Genomic DNA, 19747 nt, shown 5'->3' with positions numbered 1-19747 from the left:
TATATAGCTCAATCTCTCTTCTAGTATTTTTCTGTCTTCGAGAGGCCTGAATCTAGCTAGTCGGCCACATAATCACAGTAAAGAAGTGACTCTTCATGACTTTATGCATTCATTGACGTATCCACCGTGCCTCCCTCTGTGTATTGTGATGGTTGGTAGTATGTGCTGTATTGCCTCATTTCTGTCTAGTTTTAACTTCCTTAATCTCATGTCCATCCGCTTTAAAAAACGAAGAAATGATATTTAAAAATGATTTCCCCCATGGGTTTTTGCTTTTGATGCCTTGCTTATATTGAATGAATTATTTATGGTCCACATTAGGACAAGCGTTTGCGAGAAACAGCTCTGTTTTGGCTCTGCCAGATCTTCTGGTGCTTAATAATAGATTTATCCCATAACATCATCAAAAGCACCTGTCTCTCTCTCACAGAACGAGGGGAGATCAGGGCTTGTGAAATCAATAGAGTGTCAGAGAGTCTGCAGCGTCCAGCACCCATGATCCGTCTCACTCCCTCGCTCCCGTGTTTGCCAGTAATTTGATGGTGGGATAAAGAGGTGATCTGACAACACCTCAGCAAGTGTCAGCTAAATGAAAGCCGAGGAGCTGCGCGAGGATAATTTGCTAGCAGATTTACATGCTTATTACACTAATGATTTCATCAGATTGGAGGTGTCTGGGAGTCTGCCACGGGCCTCCGTCTTCCTCCATTTGTGAAATAAGCTGCTTTGCTAAATGATGGAGTCATCAGGCTGACCTTTAACCTGACGCCTGCCCAAACATAATTGCATGTCATACTGATAGAGGGGACGAGCGCGGCTTTCATATCCCGCTGCTTTATCTCGTTCTCTCTTAAGATCCTGTGCTCTTTGCATAGATCTCGCAACAGGAGTCGAGTAACAAAAACAACAACAACCACAAAGAAATATTGCATATCCATTTACAAATGATGGTGTTGAGTTTAGTGTGAGATATATATATATATATATATATATATATATATATATATATATATCACGGTGGGCAAACTGGTCCCTTACTGTATACATATTATCTAAATGGTATCTCTGAATGTCAAGGGCATAAAGGAAATTAAATCGGAAAGTGCAGATAGAGCAAAGGCGATTTTATCTCCTGATGATTGCAGTTTTGATAGGTATTCCAGTGAATTTCATTTTCTCCGGATGGTGAGGAGATGAGTTAGCCGCCACATTTGTTCATTTTTCTTCTACGTGATTTATGTGAGTTGAGTGCGAGCCCAACGCCCAGCCTTCTCTGGCTGTAACACACACACACACACACACACACACACACACACACACACACACACACACACGTGCATGTCAAAAAAAGTCTATTAATACAATTGCCTTTCATTTTGGCCCGGCTCGCGCATGTGTGTGCGTGTGCGCACACGTGTGTGTGTTTGGGGGGGGGGGGGTGTTTGTGAATTGTGTGTTTGAAGGCGAGGACCACCGCGGTTAAGCCTCTGTCATCACTCACGCTTGTTTACATTCTAAATACGTAATGAAATCTTGTTGGCAATAATCAAGGAAATAAAAGTTTGGGAAAATTGTAAAAGTGGTGAAGTTTGAGAAATGAGCGTCAGGCGGCTAAATAACATTTTGGGGCAGGAAAGCTTATTATTATGCAGCGGCAGTGCCTACTGTAGACACAAAGATGAACAGCCTCTGCTTTCCTAAATGCTGTTAGCGCCGTCCTGAAGTATGGCACATTGTAAAAAAGGCCTCCGATTTCATATTGAGATTATATTTAAAAAAGATATCCATACACAACATTATATTTTATAGACGCCCGGCCCAGAACTCCTGATATGCAGTATTTGTTATAAATATATAAATAAACATATTGCACTGGAGCCCATCTCTACCCTGATCTTATAGACCTGGATATTAAAAACGGAATATTGCATTTTCTAGGGGGATCCTGTAACGTAATGCTGCAGTCTTTATTTATTTATTTATTTATTTATTTTTGGGTTAAGGAATGGGGCAGAGGTTGGAAATATCAAATGAAAAATGACTATCAATGAGGTTGAAGAAGTCAGATGAGATGAGATGAGTACAGTAATGAGTAATGGAATAAACTAGATATATATTGCCGTTCAGAAGTTCGGGGTCGTAAGATGTTGTTGTTGTTGTTGTTTTTTTTAAATAGGTCTCTTCTGCTCACCAAGGCATCAAAAATACTGTAAAACAGTAATATTGTACAATATTATTACAATTTTAAATAACTGTTTTCTATGTTATATTTTAAAATGTAATGTATTCCTGTGATCAAAGCTGAATTTTCAGCATCATTACTCCAGTCACATGATCCTTCAGAAATCATTCGAAGACATTTCTGATTATTATCAATTTTGAAAATAGTTTTGCTGCTTCATATTTTTGTGGAACCTGTCATACTTTTTTTAAGATTCTTTGAAGAATAGAAAGTAAAAAAAATAAAATAAACAGCTTTAATTTTGAGACAATGGTAAAGCCTTTAACTGTCACATTTGATTAACTTTTGATCCAAACGGGTGTGTGTGTGTGTGTGTGTGTGTGTGTGTGTGTTTGTGCGCGTGCGTTTGCGCGTGCGCTTGGTGTGTGTGTTTGTGTGTGTGCGTGTGTGCGTGTGTGCGCGTGTGTGTGCGTGTGTGTGCGTGTGCGCGTGTGTGTGCGTGTGTAACTTTCATGGCTTGTTTTCCACCATGCCTCCTTGATTGTTTATACGGATGTAAAAAGGTTTGTTTTACTGTACAGGGTGTTTGGGAGAGTAATCCGTTACAGTGATGACCCAATATATATGTTGTTACTCAGTTTGTTGATATGCTGTGAAGGACACAGAAGTGTTCGGGATACGTAGTAGTATAGAAGACCGATTGCTTCTTGTTATGTCTAAACGTTGACTCTTCGAAATTTGATGGAAATGAAAACAGGGAAGAAAAACAAAAGGGAGTAACAGAAAAATGTCGTCCTGCTAATGTCTTGTCTACACAACTACTGAAGTGTGTCCCGGTCGGGATGGACAGCAGAAGTCCAGGTGTACACAGGAGCCAGACAGAGGGAAGCCGCGTGAACCTGGAGCTGTGGTGCAGTAATTGAGATAATTGGTTTGGCTCAGTGTGTGTGTGTGTGTGTGTGTGTGTGTGTGTGTGTGTGTGTGTGTGGGGGGGGAGATAGAGACGGCTCCAGGACTGTGGGATCAGTGGGACTCTGAAGCCCATGACTCCTGGACTCATCATTTCTCTGCTACACAAGCGAGCTTGGAGCTCAAATACATTTTGCTTGTGAGAAGCTGGAACAATCCCGATACTGCGTTTATCACACATTGAGTTTTATCTTCGGAAAAGCCCTGTTACTCAACCGATGATCTGTCGGAGTGGCCTTATGAGTATAATGTGTAATGTGTTGGTGACCGGAATATCAACAATTTGTTCATTTATTTATTTATTTATTTATATCACTTTATCAGTATTGTTCATTTATTTTCATATAAACTGTATGCACTACCGATCCTAGTTTGGAATAATTAAGATTACTCCAGTCTTCAGTGTCACATGATCCTTCAATAATCATTCTAATATGCTGATTTGTTGCTGAGTTATTATTGTTGCTCAATTATTAATAATAGCTATTATCAATGTAGGAAACCGTTTTTGCCGTTTAATATTTGTGTGTAAAATGTGATATATTTTTCAGGATCCTTTAATGAATAGAAAGTTCAAAAGAACCGTATTTATTTAAAATGCATTATTTTTGTGACTTTATAAATGTCTTTACTGCTGGATAAACCTTGACTGTATGACCTTTTTTTCATACAGTGAAAGTCAATGGGTCCCAACGTTGCAGAAGAAAGAAATAGAGATTTTAAATGACAAGAGGATGATTAAATTTGGGCATAATTTTCATTTTTGTAAAACAATCTCTTCTATTTTGCCTGTAATAAAGAGTGTTTTGTAGTTAGCAAGAGATCAGTGATATTCTGAGGGACGCTTTTCCACATGCTTAAAGCGTTTGGAGATTCGTACCTCTACAATGTCTGTTTCCTGCAGGTTGTGAATCATGATTGAGAGCTCCAGCACTGTACTGTCATTAACCGGTCAGCTCTGTTAGTTAGGATGTGGGTTATAACTAGATTGGATAGTGTTCCAGATGTGGGCGTCAAACAGTGTTTTGTAGCTTATTTGTATTATATCTGTGTCAAATTTTATCAGCTCTCTCTTATTGCTCAGTGTTTGCCAGAATGAGGCCTGTCTCATAATTTGACAAACTTATCTAATTATTAATCCGCCACCCATTTGTCATCCTTTGAAACTAATTATATTTTTCTTCATATTGATGCTCGCCCCCCCCCCAGCCCCCCTTCATATGTTTCTCCCTTGTCTAAACACTTGGTGGTGTAATATCACCGGACACTTGCCTCAGGGTCACTTTAAACAAATGCAAATGCAATGGTATAAATTTCATAATAAACTGTAACTAAGATGATTGCGCTGCCAGCGATTATCCCTGTATTTAAGTGTGTGATCCGTCTGTTCTTCCGCCTGGTTATTGCGGCATGACTGGATGTTATTGTAATGGCTGAGAGAATAGAAGATGGGTTTGAATGGGAGGAGAGGGGGTTTATCTGAACATTCAATAATCCTTCCTTTATTTCTGTCTGCTTGATTGATGCCCTGAAACAGTCTGATATGCTTCTGATAACAATATAAAGGAGGGGAGGGAAAAAAACGAGCATGCTCAAAATACCACAGAGAAGAGGAGCCCGTGTTTTTTTAAAAGTTATCGAAAGCGAGGTGTCAAAAACAAGCAGATTTCCAAGAAGAGCTTGATGTGTTTGTCATCTAAGACACAGTGGAGTGACAGTTTTACATTAAAGCGGGTCATTATATTTCCCTGTCATCACCCCAAATGACATTTTTAGAAAGTGACACCTTTACAGTTTGATAAATCGAATTTATGCTGAATAATGTGCGTTAGTGCTGTCAGCGACACCCACATTCTCCGATGAGCTACGGTGAGCCTAGCAGGATCCACATTTAAATTTCATCCTATTAGCATTTAATTTCTCTGTAATCCTACACACCTTCATAACACCAACACACACTAGGCTTTCCTGCGTTCGAGAGCAATCCATAGCCCTTTATAACTTCCTTCCCTCATCATTCTTCTTTCTTGACAATTAAGAGTGTGGAATCTAATAGTGGAGGTATTGGAGTTATATCCGAGCCTCTTCCAGAGCCAACCTGTTTCGCCGTCGTGCGCATGTTTACACACACACACACACACACACACGCGATCTGCTGGGATTTATTGTCATTCGTACATGACTGAAGATGTGATCTTGAGGAAATTATTCTTTTTTTTTAAGCCCTGCCACTGAAGCGTCTTTCTTAACTGCTCACATTGGCTCTGTGTACTGTTTGACTATCAAGGTTGGAGTTGTGTTTTATTATCTTATTTCCTCAATTTCATAATGACATCCTCTGTTTTTTCCAGACACCCGCAGAACAGGCCAAAGCTCGCCTCCAGCTGGTGCTTCAAGCTGCAGGTACCAGTGCATTACTCAGTTCATGTGGTCATGTGGTCAGCTGTTACCTGAGCTACATACAGCATACAGCTCAATTCAGTGTGTCTGGACTTCCATTTCTAGTGTAAATAAAGCGACAATGGCAAGTGGAAACATCTTTTTCTTGAGTAACTATTTAATTGAACTGCTGTGAGAACTAGATGATAGTCTCTGAATTAAACACGTAACCATGATAACAGCCTCACTATCATTTTACAAAGTTGTGTTGTGCTTCACACACTGCAGTACATTTAGGAAAAGAGTAGTCAGTGTACTGTACCCTGTGCTGTAAACAGTATGCAAAATATGCCGACACAATATTGCACCTTATAATACAATTGTCAACTAAATACATGCATACACAATCCATCAGTTTTCTGCCTTTAACTGGATAGTAAATAAATGCATTATATATTATATTATAACATATTACATTATATTGCATTGCATTATATAGCATTGCATTATATTACATTACATTATATTATATTATATTATTCAAAGAATGCTTTATTTAGGAGTTTTTCATGCAATTTAAAATGCTGTACATTCTAGACAGCAGAAATTAAAACCATTGCTTCTGACTCAACATGAGGAATTCAGAGAGTTACATTTGTTGATCATACGGTTCAAAAGTTGTAAGCAGAAACCCTGAATTGAACCATGGTTTACATCCACATCGACCCTCTTGAAAATGAGATGATGCATCTCAAGAGGCTATCCTTTAATAATAAATTCAAATTGACCTTTTAATGTGTGCCAAAGTTCTCAACTTTTTACCATTTGTGTCTCTGAGACCAGAGACAGTAGCAGAGACGGGACACTTGTTTTACAGTGAATGGGAGGAATTGAAAGTCCCAATATGGCGGCTCTAGTAAAATAAGTCCCACCATCCAAATAAAAGAGCCATTCACATTCAGCTGTTGCTTGGATGACAGTTAAACACAAATGTGAACTTGGAAAGCATCGTTTTTCTTTTTTTACATGTTAGGGCTTTTTTTTCTCCTTTCAGTTAGATGGGATCATAATCTGTAAAATCTGATGTCACTCGTCGACATTTCCGGGTCCAAACGGTGCTAATGTACACAGATGTAATGCTGTCGTCAGATCGGGATCTTAACCTCCACGCCGAGATCTCAGTTGGCCATACAGTGATTCATCTGTTCTGAATCTGTAAAACACTGGTGTCCGGGACGCCATGAGCCCAGAGACTGTGGTGTACACCGTGAGTTTATTGAAGCTATGATTAAATAGTGCTCAAAAACGATTTCTCTGATAGTATTCTCACTTGAAATAAGTGGAGGCTTGGACCCGGAAACGTCATGACTAGAAAATGACTGGAAAAGTCATCAAATTCATTGCTTATAAAGAGAAGGGAATCCTGAAAAACCTTTAGTTCTTATAGACCATAATATAATTATTTTAATTTGAATTATATTGCCACTCCTAGTTTGTGTAAATAAAGAAAAGCAGCTGTCACTATGACAGAAGTGGCAGAAATATCTTCACCTCCAGTATGGGGGTCCTTGGAGCCGTCGAGGTTTGAAACGGGTGTAAAAGACTGAAAAGCGCTCATTGATATAATCCAGTCGGTCTGCCATTTTATATCTATCATTTTTCCTGGCTGGAGGCTTCAGTAAATATTTAGTTTATACATAGGGTTACATTTCAACTATATTTAATGGTGCAACGCTCAAATATGTGGAAGTGTGTAAACTGTTACTGTACTCATTTACCCTACATTCAGGCTGAGTTGCACAATCGGCCCCAGATCTTGTGAAGAGTGATAGAGAAATATAAGCAGGATCACAATGAGGTAATGCGTAAGAAGAAGGATAGACCTGTTGCTGTTGCAGTTTTCCGTGTGTGAAGAGGTCATGCAAGACACAGAGCGGCTGGAGAATACTCATTACTAAGCTAAATTGACATACTTTTTAAGATAAAAGTAATCCTAAGCTATTTCAACAGCAGCACGTGTGTGTCTTTCAGTCCAGAACTCACTCTCAACACGTTCTGCTTCTTCCTTTCATCCCTGTATGCTTTCTTTTGTGGCCTTTGATTGTGCAGCAGATGTGACAGTATGCTTATTACTTTTTAAAGTGTGAACCCTGTGTGTGTGTGTGTGTGCGTGTGTGTGTGTGTGTGTGTGTGTGTGTGTGTGTGTGTGTGTGTGTGTGTGTGTGTGTGTGTGTGTGTGTTTGTGTGTACATGCAGTGACCCCGCTGTCAGTCGTACAGGAAACATATTAAAGGGACGGTATGCCATACATCTAACAAACACTCACCCATCAGTCCTGGAAAACACACACAGACACACACACACTGCTGCTAGTAGGAATAGGCAACTGAAAACACATAACAAAAGCTGAATACATGTATATTTGAAGTAAAATGAGAACACCGGCGACAGACAGAGATGAGGAGCAGTGGTCCTGACTCCAGCACTCATAAATACAAATAAAAGAGCAGAGAGCGAGTGATGGGAATATGCTGACAGACACTAGTTCTCTCCAGCATGTGTTCATTTCTTGGGATCTGCACGGACGGATATGAGTTATTGTTATTGATTGGTCTCTGGTCAGCCCAAATATGACCCCTGTTGTGTTTTGCAACTTTATTACAATATTAAACTCATAAACTGACACAACAGCATGTCTCTGAAACACACATTTACACTAATGCTTGTTTTTTGCAGCATAATAAATCCAGGTCGAGTGACGAAAGTCATATTCAAATGTTCAAATGCAACATTGTTCAAAAGACATTTGAGTTCTGTCAGACAGCAAACATAATCTGACATCAGTACTTATACATTATGCTCCAAAGATCTTAGCCTAACCTTTTTTATAATATTTATATCAAATAACCATGTAATGTTATACAGTTGTGGTTATAAGTTTGAATACACCTTGCAGATTCTACAAAATGTTAATAATTTTAACAAAATAAGAGATGTCATAAAAATTGCATGCTTTTTCTATTTTATTGTATATGCTACTGCCCTGAATAAGCATTTTCACATAACAAATGTTTATGTACAGTCAGCAAGACAAAATAATATCCGAACTTTACCTTCTGCTTGATTCTTAATGCTGTCATTACATAAATATAAAACTTGCTATTGTAATTCAGTTGTTATATATCCCAAAGGGATTCAGGCCAAGATACTAGCAATCTTTTCAATTAAAAAAAGAGAAAAAAAAGGATTGCTGGTATATCACTGTATAATCCCTTATGGCAAGTACTGAGTGTTTTTTTACACCTAGCAAACTTAGCAAACACAAAATCCTCTATCTCTTCTACATTACCTGGACATATGCACAGTTCTAGTTAATAAATGTTAATATTATATTCATACTGGGGACCTTTGAATATTCAGATTCTCAGAGACTGGAAGTGCAGATCTTGGTAAAATTAATTAACCACAATTTTTTTATTTCTTTTTATTCCAAAAGTAAACAATAGGTGTTGAAACAAATATAATTTCTACTTAATTTTTTTTTTTCATTTTAGTGGAATAATGCATATAATAACATGAATATTAATTGTATTAATAATAATATATGAATTAAAATAATCCCCCTGTGGTGCTCTTGGAAGTTTGCTGAGGCCCCCTGGTGGGCCCCGTCCCCCGGTCGACTTAGACTGCTTCTCCTCTCCTCTCTCTCTCTCTCTCTCTCTCTCTCTCTCTCTCTCTCTCTCTCTCTCTCTCTCTCTCTCTCTCTCTCTCTCTCTCTCTCTCTCTCTCTCTCTCTCTCTCTCTCTCAGGTATATATATTAACCACGATTAGCAGAATTTTTGTTGACAGTGTTTCATTAATTGTCCTTTGTGTATTTCTCTGTGTGTGTGTGTGTGTGTGTGTGTGTAACATCGTATCTGGGAATGTTTGTTTGAGCGCGTGTATGTGTGAGATCAGGTCAATGCGTGTGTGTAATTGATAACTCAGAAGCTGTTGGCTTGTAAATGTGATGTCACAGCCGTTGTGACTTCATGCCCCTCTGTGTTTCATTCTCCGTCAAATGTAATGTTGTAAAATGAAGCATATCAGCTTATATAGTTTAGCGGTGATAAACAAGCGAGGACCACTGACCTCCACCCCCATCTCTCTCTCTCTCACGCTCTCTCTCTGAGTGTGTGATCGAGCAGATGTTGGTGGTTTTGGAATGGTAATGTTGTCTAACTGAGAGCCCTGCCATGCTTTAAGCCCTCTGTTCCTCTGTACCCCCGCCAATCGCTTCTCTCCAGCTTTTTCTCTCTATTCCCTCGCTTTCCTTTTTCAGCGAGGTCTCCTGAGATCTCTAAATCCTGCCCCAGCGCTCTAAGCTGCCCCCTCCTCCTGTCCATGTGTGGGAGTGTGTGTGTTGATGGACTCTGCGAGTGTGTGTGAAACAGATCATCCCAGCGTAAGCTGCTCACACTCAATAGTGGAGGGGCCCCGGCAGACCTGTAATGAGGTCCTGCTCTGAGCCTCACTCGGGTCCCTCGCCCTCAGGGGTCCCCGGCCCTCATTGTGGCCGTGCGTCCTGACAAACACACTCGCTAATGTGTGTGCAAACATGCTAGGCTTAATAACGGACAGTTGGTTGGGGTAATGTAGGGAGGTACAGGTGAGACTCGAAAAATTAGAATATCATGCAAAAATATATGTATTTCAGTAATTCAGATTAAAAGGTGAAACTAATATATTTAGTATATACAGGTCCTTCTCAAAAAATTAGCATATTGTGATGAAGTTCATTATTTTCCATAATGTAATGGAAAAAATCAAACTTTCATATATTTTAGATTCATTGCACACCAACTGAAATATTTCAGGTCTTTTATTGTTTTAATACTGATGATTTTGGCATACAGCTCATGAAAACCCAAAATTCCTATCTCAAAAAATTAGCGTATCATGAAAAGGGTCTCTAAACGAGCTATTAACCTAATCATTTGAATCAACTAATTAACTCTAAACACCTGCAAAAGATTTCCTGAGGCTTTTAAAAACTCCCAGCCTGTTTCATTACTCAAAACCGCAATCATGGGTAAGACTGCCGACCTGACTGCTGTCCAGAAGGCCATCATTGACACCCTCAAGCAAGAGGGTAAGACACAGAAAGAAATTTCTGAACAAATAGGCTGTTCCCAGAGTGCTGTATCAAGGCACCTCAGTGGGAAGTCTGTGGGAAGGAAAAAGTGTGGCAAAAAACGCTGCACAACGAGAAGAGGTGACCGGACCCTGAGGAAGATTGTGGAGAAGGACTGATTCCAGACCTTGGGGGACCTGCGGAAGCAGTGGACTGAGTCTGGAGTAGAAACATCCAGAGCCACCGTGCACAGGCGTGTGCAGGAAATGGGCTACAGGTGCCGCATTCCCCAGGTCAAGCTACTTTTGAACCAGAAACAGCGGCAGAAGCGCCTGACCTGGGCTACAGAGAAGCAGCACTGGACTGTTGCTCAGTGGTCCAAAGTACTTTTTTCGGATGAAAGCAAATTTTGCATGTCATTCGGAAATCAAGGTGCCAGAGTCTGGAGGAAGACTGGGGAGAAGGAAATGCCAAAATGCCTGAAGTCCAGTGTCAAGTACCCACAGTCAGTGATGGTCTGGGGTGCCATGTCAGCTGCTGGTGTTGGTCCACTGTGTTTTATCAAGGGCAGGGTCAATGCAGCTAGCTATCAGGAGATTTTGGACCACTTCATGCTTCCATCTGCTGAAAAGCTTTATGGAGATGAAGATTTCATTTTTCAGCACGACCTGGCACCTGCTCACAGTGCCAAAACCACTGGTAAATGGTTTACTGACCATGGTATTACTGTACTCAATTGGCCTGCCAACTCTCCTGACCTGAACCCCATAGAGAATCTGTGGGATATTGTGAAGAGAAAGTTGAGAGACGCAAGACCCAACACTCTGGATGAGCTTAAGGCCGCTATCGAAGCATCCTGGGCCTCCATAACACCTCAGCAGTGCCACAGGCTGATTGCCTCCATGCCACGCCGCATTGAAGCAGTCATTTCTGCAAAAGGATTCCCGACCAAGTATTGAGTGCATAACTGAACATAATTATTTGAAGGTTGACTTTTTTTTGTAAAAACAATTCTTTTATTGGTCGGATGAAATATGCTAATTTTTTGAGATGGGAATTTTGGGTTTTCATGAGTTGTATGCCAAAATCATCAGTATTAAAACAATAAAAGACCTGAAATATTTCAGTTGGTGTGCAATGAATCTAAATTATATGAAAGTTTAATTTTTATCATTACATTATGGAAAATAATGAACTTTATCACAATATGCTAATTTTTTGAGAAGGACCTGTATAACCATATACTTATGCATGATTATATTTTTCAGAGGGCCGACATTTCTGTATTTAAAATCGTTTTTTTTATTGGTGTCATGTAATATTCCAATTTTTTGAGATTTTGAATTTGGGGTTTTCGTAAGCTGTAAGCCATAATCATCAAAATTATAACTTTTGCACGATATTCAAATTTTTCGAGTTTCACCTGTATACGCACAGAGTTAGACAACTCCATCAAAACATATACACTACCAGTCAGAAGAAATATTCCTTATTATGCACAGATTCAATTGATCAAAAGTGACAGGAAAGACATGTATAACGTTACAATAGATTTCTTTCTATTAATCAAACAATCCTTTCAAAAATGAGTACAATTTTAAGCGGCAAACACTGCTTGCAGCGCTAATAAGAATAAGAAGAACCGTTATCAATAATTCAGCACCAATAATTATTGATCAGCAAATCAGCATATTAGAATGATTTCTAAAGCATCATGTGAAACTGAAGACGAAAGAAAATTAAGATTTGCCATCACAAGAATAAATGCCGTTTTAAAATGTATTAAAATAATAAACAGCTCTTTAAAGTTAATAATATTTCATGCTATTACTGTTTTTACCATATTTTTTTTATCAAATTTAAGAGACTTCTTTCCAAAACATAAAAAAAAAAATCTTAATTATGAATCGGTAAACAAATTTGAGCTGTTTCCGACACATCTGCCACATTCTCCACATCTTCCGACATTAAAGCACTGAAAGGTCAAAGTGCATGAAAACTGAAGCGGCGTCCTCCATTTGTGTTCTTTAAATAAAGCCCTTCAGTCACAGCTAATTAGAGCCTGTCACCCTTGTTCTGCTGAGTTTCTGAGTGTGTTTCTGCAGCTCCTGGTGAGAGAGAACAGAGCGTGAGCACGGCGGCCCGCTTATTCTAAATACGAGCTGACTGATTCTCTCCGTAAAAAAGCAGCATTAACTGCCCAGACTCCGGCAACAGATGTGAGGCCAGCAGACCACATACATAGAGGGTGTCACATTACACACACACGCACGCACACACACACGCACACACACACACACACACACACCTGAAGTGGAACTAATAGGCTAACATGGAAAGCCCGGGTCAGAGTCTGTCTTTGTGTGAACAGAGAGAGGAGAGAGTGATGAAAGACATGTTCAGATATTTCATTATTGCACAGCTTCATTCCAGTGAAATGCTGTTTGTCTCATTATCTGCTTTATTTCAGATTGTCTTTCTCAGTGGCCACCCACTCAATCTCTGGAGAACATGTGGGGTGGAAGTGTAGAAACAATATGCATTATTCCTACATGAGAATCATGTGCTCCTTCTTTCAGAGGCCTGTCACCTCTTTTATTTCCTCTCAAGTGCTTTTGGGGAATCGAAAGTGGAAAAACAGCTCTTCTGTTAAACGAGTGACAGTGACGACTCGCATTTCAGAGGTTCAGTGCTGACGTGCGTATGTTAGTGACATTAGTAGAGCAGTTCATGTAGAAGGAAAAGAAATTCAAAGAAAGGGGACAGGTCAGTAAAACAGGGTTTATTTGATATGATCTCACCGTTCACAGTCATAATCCAAGAGTCTTCATTCACCCAAAGTACAGGAATACACTTGTACTGCATGTCAAAGTCACTTAGCTTTCGTAATGAGCCAGGCTGACAGATTTCCAGACACAGGCCATGGAAAATAAACCACAAGAGTGAAGTTATAGTCCTGTAATTTATCCTGATTTATATACAAGGTTTAAATGATTGGGTTTATGAAATGACAGTTCATAGTGTTTTCTATGAGCCTGCACTGGTTTAAGTAGTTATTGTGTTTTCATTTAGACATTTCTAATGTAAGCACTTGATTTTACTGCATATATATATATATATGTATATATATATATATATATATATATATATATATATATAAATAAATGTAAATATGACCTTACATTGTTTAGAGATGCCACCTCAACTCCTCCATACTATGCAAGTGTGTGTAGTGAAAGCTCAGGATAATGACAGGAGTCAGGTGTGTGTGTTGGAGCGGCGTGAAGTGTTCAGCTGATGCTGTGTGTGGTAGATTTCAAACAGCGTCTGGTGAGCTCTTGAAACCAAACCTTGTATGTTCAAATCCAAATATAATAATTTCTCTCTCTCTCTCTCTCTCTCTCTCTCTCTCTCTCTCTCTCTCTCTCTCTCTCTCTCTCTCTCTCTCTCTCTCTCTCTCTCTCTCTCTCTCTCTCTCTCTCTCTCTCTCTCTTGGGTAAACCCACATGGCGATCTCTTTCTCTCCATCTCTCTGCCTCCTTTCTCAGTCACTATATTTACAAATTACCATAGCAGAAAAAAGAGAATATTTTAATCAGGCTGTTTTCCATAATTTCTGCAACATATGGTATAAATGATTTTGATGCAAATGTATGCGCTAATTATTTGCAGACGAGTTTCAAACAGGCCTGTGACTGAAGTGGAATGAAAGAAAATTTGCAATCACCTTAAATTTGACTAACCATTTACTGTTAAGTAAACTTTGCAAAGTAATTTAATTAGCTTGGCCCGCCTGCTGGGGTTTGTAGGTTTCTGTGAGCGCGTGAAACAATCCCGATTCCCACGACAGCATTTATAACTGTTGCTCTAATTAGATTAGATAAAATAAATGGGTTTAAAACAGTTGGTGTAGTGATTGCTAATAGTAAAATATTATAATCACTCACACAGTTTAAAAGTAAAAGATAGTTACAGTGCTTTCAATGCAACACTACACTCACCTAAAGGATTATTAGGAACACCATACTAATACTGCGTTTGACCCCCTTTCGCCTTCAAAACTGCCTTAATTCTACTTGGCATTGATTCAACAAGGTGCTGAAAGCATTCTTTAGAAATGTTGGCCCATATTAATAGGATAGCATCTTGCAGTTGATGGAGATTTGTGGGATGCACATCCAGGGCATAAAGCTCCCGTTCCACCACATCCCAAAGATGCTCTATTGGGTTGAGATCTGGTGACTGTGGGAGCCATTTTAGTACCGTGAACTCATTGTCATGTTCAAGAAACCAATTTGAAATGATTCAAGCTTTGTGACATGGTGCATTATCCTGCTGGAAGTAGCCATCAGAGGGATGGACATGGTCAGAAACAATGCTCAGGTAGGACGTGGCATTTAAACGATGCCCAATTGGCACTAAGGGGTCAAAAGTGTGCCAAGAAAACATCCCCCACACCATTACACCACTACCACCAGCCTGCACAGTGGTAACAAGGCAAGATGGATCCATGTTCTCATTCTGTTTACGCCAAATTCTGATTCTACCATCTGAATGTCTCAACAGAAATCGAGACTCATCAGACCAGGCAACATTTTTCCAGTCTTCAACTGTCCAATTTTGGTGAGCTCTTGCAAATTGTAACCTCTTTTTCCTATTTGTAGTGGAGATGAGTGGTACCCGGTGGGGTCTTCTGCTGTTGTAGCCCATCTGCCTCAAGGTTGTGCGTGTTGTGGCTTCACAAATGCTTTGCTGCATACCTCGGTTGTAACGAGTGGTTATTTCAGTCAAAGTTGCTCTTCTATCAGCTTGAATCAGTCGGCCCATTCTCCTCTGACCTCTAGCATCAACAAGGCATTTTCGCCCACAGGACTGCCGCATACTGGATGTTTTTCCCTTTTCACACCATTCTTTGTAAACCCTAGAAATGGTTGTGCGTGAAAATCCCAGTAACTGAGCAGATTGTGAAATACTCAGACCGGCCCGTCTGGCACCAACAACCATGCCACGCTCAAACTTGCTTAAATCATCTTTCTTTCCCATTCTGACATTCAGTTTGGAGTTCAGGGGATTGTCTTGATCAGGACCAAACCCCTAAATGCATTGAACCAACTGCCATGTGATTGGTTGATTAGATAATTGCATTAATGAGAAATTGAACAGGTGTTCCTAATAATCCTTTAGGTGAGTGTATATAAGTTCCTTCAGTATTATCAGCAGCGATCGCGTTTCTCAGGATCTCATTACCCTCCTCCATCCCCAGCTCCACCTCTCATCCAGTCAGGATTTGGCATTCTGATTCCCCTTGAATCAGAATAAATTCTCGAATTATGTTGTACTTTTAAAATCTTAAATTAATGATATCTGCAATACATTCATGTTGTTTCTGTTCTGTTTACCCTATTGGGGGGTTATTGCTGCTCTTATCCATGTTAGGCTGCATGGATGCAGAACCATACCGCCAATCCTAACTGTATGCTAATTGTAATGCAATGTAATTGCATTTTTTAGTAATGAAAAATAAACACATTTTTTATTTATTTAACACAGCTATACAGCATAGTTCAAAACATAATAATAATAATAATAATTATTAATTTCTGAACATTGACGTTTTCTCATGGTTTCTCAATAGAATTAATAAAAGAATAGCATAGTTATAATAGGGGCTCATTGTAATGCGGTGTGACAACATGCCCCGCCTGCACAACTGGGATTTAAACCCGGCGAGTGTTTAGATCAGCATTAATGAACTATCTCAACTGTTAAATAACAGATATACGATTAAAACAATATCAGATTTCTCTCATTTTAAATAAAAACAAAAAAGATAATTTTTTACAAAAGTAAGAAATATATTTGTGCTATTGTTAAATAAATGTTCAGTGATATGGCAACTAGTAAATGCACTAAATTTTGTCATGCTGGCATGTGTTGAAGTATTTAAAACATTTTTAAAGGCATTTTAAAAACATGTGTGTTACAACTAGCCCACGTCAGTTTGTGCCCCACTCACCCCTACTTTATCTATTGGTCCAATATCTCTCTCTCTCTCTCTCTCTCTCTCTCTCTCTCTCTCTCTCTCTCTCTCTCTCTCTCTCTCTCTCTCTCTGAATATGTTCATGCTTTGCTAACTCTGGTCATTTTAACGCAGGGGCACATCTCCACCCATTAAGTAAACATGTTTTTCATTAAGCGGCACAGAGCGCTGCGACTAGAGAGGCCGGATGCTCTGATGCTGGGCACGGCATTAAGGCATTTTTGAGGGCCGGTCGTGGATGATCAAAAAGTCATAGTCCTGCCCTTTAAGATTGTTGTTGACAAATCCTCTGACAGCCCTAACTAGCTCACCCACTGGTTCCAGTTTAAAACATCGGCATGGGAAGTTTGATCGCAGGAGTGAAAACAGCTTTGACTTCGCCTTGTATGCATTATCTCATTCTCTCTCTATCGGCGCTTAGTAAACGCTTTTAAAGACACTTCCACACCCACACCATTATTTACAGCAAGATTGAAGGGGAGAGTTTAAATTGGAGTAATAAAAACCTCTTTGTTTTAGTTTTTATTGGCTCATTCATCATCGCTTTATTTAATACGAGAAAATGATTGTGCCATCCGTGGCTGCCACTAATGGCTGTATACTCTTGTATTTTCTTTGTTGATCGCAATGAATGAAATTAGGATAAACAACCTTCCTCGTCGTGTATAATCAAGGCCTGATTAATGGATGTGCCGTTTCAGCGCTGCTCCTTATTCCAGAACACCTGATATCTTTCCCATAAACAAGTGCTGTTTGTCTAAATGGAGAGACGAAATGACGCATTTGATGAGTTTCTGATTGACCCTGTCCCACAGGCGGCCCATTCTTCTCTGTCTCTTAGCGAGTGCTTTTCGGTGACTAATGCTCTGTCAGAAAAGAGGCACAAGGATTTATTAGACATGCTGATTAATGAGGAAGCCGCCCCACCTCTTCAACTTGGCTGCCCCAAACAACATTTTCATAATGATGTGAGCCGTCCGTCCAGAGAGAGAGAGAGAGCACGAGTGTGAGGGAACGAGAGAGAGAGAGAGAGAGAGAGAGAGCACGAGTGTGAGAGAACAAGAGAGAGAGAGTGAGAGAGAGAGAGAGCACGAGTGTGAGGGAACGAGAGAGAGAGAGGGCGAAAGAAAGAGAGAGAGAGCACGAGTGTGGGGGGACGAGAGAGAGAGGGCGAAAGAAAGAGAGAGAGAGAGAGCACGAGTGTGAGGGAACGAGAGAGAGAGGGCGAAAGAAAGAAAGAGAGAGAGAGCACGAGTGTGGGGGAACGAGAGAGAGAGAGAGAGCGAGTACGAGTGTGAGGGAACGAGAGAGAGAGAGAGAGAGAGAGAGAGAGAGCACGAGTGTGAGAGAACAAGAGAGAGAGAGCGAGAGAGAGAGAGAGCACGAGTGTGAGGGAACGAGAGAGAGAGAGGGCGAAAGAAAGAGAGAGAGAGCACGAGTGTGGGGGAACGAGAGAGAGAGGGCGAAAGAAAGAGAGAGAGAGAGAGCACGAGTGTGAGGGAACGAGAGAGAGAGGGCGAAAGAAAGAAAGAGAGAGAGAGCACGAGTGTGAGGGAACGAGAGAGAGAGGGCGAAAGAAAGAGAGAGAGAGACATTTTTAAAAATTGGGATAAAACACCAGTAGAAAAATTACAATTGGAAATTGCCAAAAATATTTTAGGGGTTCACCGAAACACATCCACTGCCGCCTGCAGGGCTGAGCTAGGCTTGTACCTGCTGAACATCGAGATCCAGAAGAGATGTGTTCAGTTCTGGCATCACCTCCATCAGTCTGATCCAGAGTCAGTCCAATATAAAGCCCTCCTCGCCAATGAAACCTCAGCAGAACCTCATCCTCTACACACACTCGCTCTTCACCTCCTCCATCAGACTACACCCCCCACTGACCACAGCTACAGCCCCAAAACTATTGTTAAAGAAATACACACACATCTAAAAGACACTCATGATCAATCACTAAAAGCAAGTTTTGACCTCCAAAATAAACTCAAATGTTACTCGACCCTCAATAGAACCACTAAATTGGCCAGTTATCTATTTATTAAACATTTTAAAGAAAGACAAATCCTCTCCAAATACAGATTAAGTGACCATGATCTAGAGATAGAGAGAGGAAGACATAGACAAACATGGAGAGAGAGAGAGCAGAGGATCTGTAGACACTGTGATCTACAGCACATAGAGGATGAGGAACACTTTCTGCTCATATGTACTAAATACACCGATATAAGGAAACTTTCCTGCCCAAATTTGAAACCTTGATTCCGTCATTCTTTGAACTGAGTGACACTGAAAAAATGTCCTTACTGGGAGAAGATGTTAATACAGCTGCACTAGCAGCTAAATATGTGCTAGCTATTCACAACGCCAGAGACAGCTAATTCTCTGGAGTGACCCACTGTATTTATTCATCTATTAAGATAGATTATTTTTATTTATCTATCTATTTACAATGTTACATATTTTATTTGTTTGTTTGTTTTATTATTTATATATATAATATGTTGATGCTTTGGCAACATTGTGTTACACAGTCATGCTAATAAAGCTAATTTGAAATTGAATTGAGAGAGCACGAGTGTGAGGGAACGAGAGAGAGAGGGCGAAAGAAAGAGAGAGAGAGAGCACGAGTGTGAGGGAACGAGAGAGAGAGGGCGAGAGAGAGAGAGAGAGAGAGAGAGCACGAGTGTGAGGGAACGAGAGAGAGAGGGCGAAAGAAAGAGAGAGTGAGAGAGTACGAGTGTGAGGGAACGAGAGAGAGAGGGTGAAAGAAAGCGAGAGAGAGAGTACGAGTGTGAGGGAACGAGAGAGAGAGGGTGAAAGAAAGCGAGAGAGAGAGTACGAGTGTGAGGGAACGAGAGAGAGAGAGAGAGAGGGTGAAAGAAAGCGAGAGAGAGAGTACGAGTGTGAGGGAACGAGAGAGAGAGGGTGAAAAAAGCGCGAGAGAGAGAGAAAGAGAGAGCACGAGTGTGAGGGAACGAGAGAGAGAGAGAGAGAGGGTGAAAGAAAGCGCGAGAGAGAGTACGAGTGTGAGGGAACGAGAGAGAGAGGGTGAAAGAAAGC

General features: G+C 40.3%; 1 protein-coding gene across 2 annotated transcripts in view; it reads left to right on the top strand.

The window, feature by feature from the left end:
- Nucleotides 1-19747, top strand: part of rsrc1 (arginine/serine-rich coiled-coil 1) — a 173715-nt gene that overhangs the window by 99606 nt on the left and 54362 nt on the right. For both annotated transcript variants that reach the window (XM_077207546.1, XM_077207544.1), the window contains exon 6: nt 5503-5554. In XM_077207546.1, coding sequence (XP_077063661.1) covers nt 5503-5554 — 52 coding nt within the window. The remainder of the gene's footprint in view (nt 1-5502; nt 5555-19747) is intronic.

This window comes from Siphateles boraxobius, unplaced genomic scaffold, assembly GCF_051911475.1.
Source record: "Siphateles boraxobius isolate OS27281-9 unplaced genomic scaffold, OSU_SipBor_1 6, whole genome shotgun sequence".
NCBI lineage: Eukaryota > Metazoa > Chordata > Actinopteri > Cypriniformes > Leuciscidae > Siphateles > Siphateles boraxobius.
The sequence above is the reverse complement of the archived record's forward strand: the minus strand, read 5'-3'. Positions and strand labels throughout refer to the sequence as shown.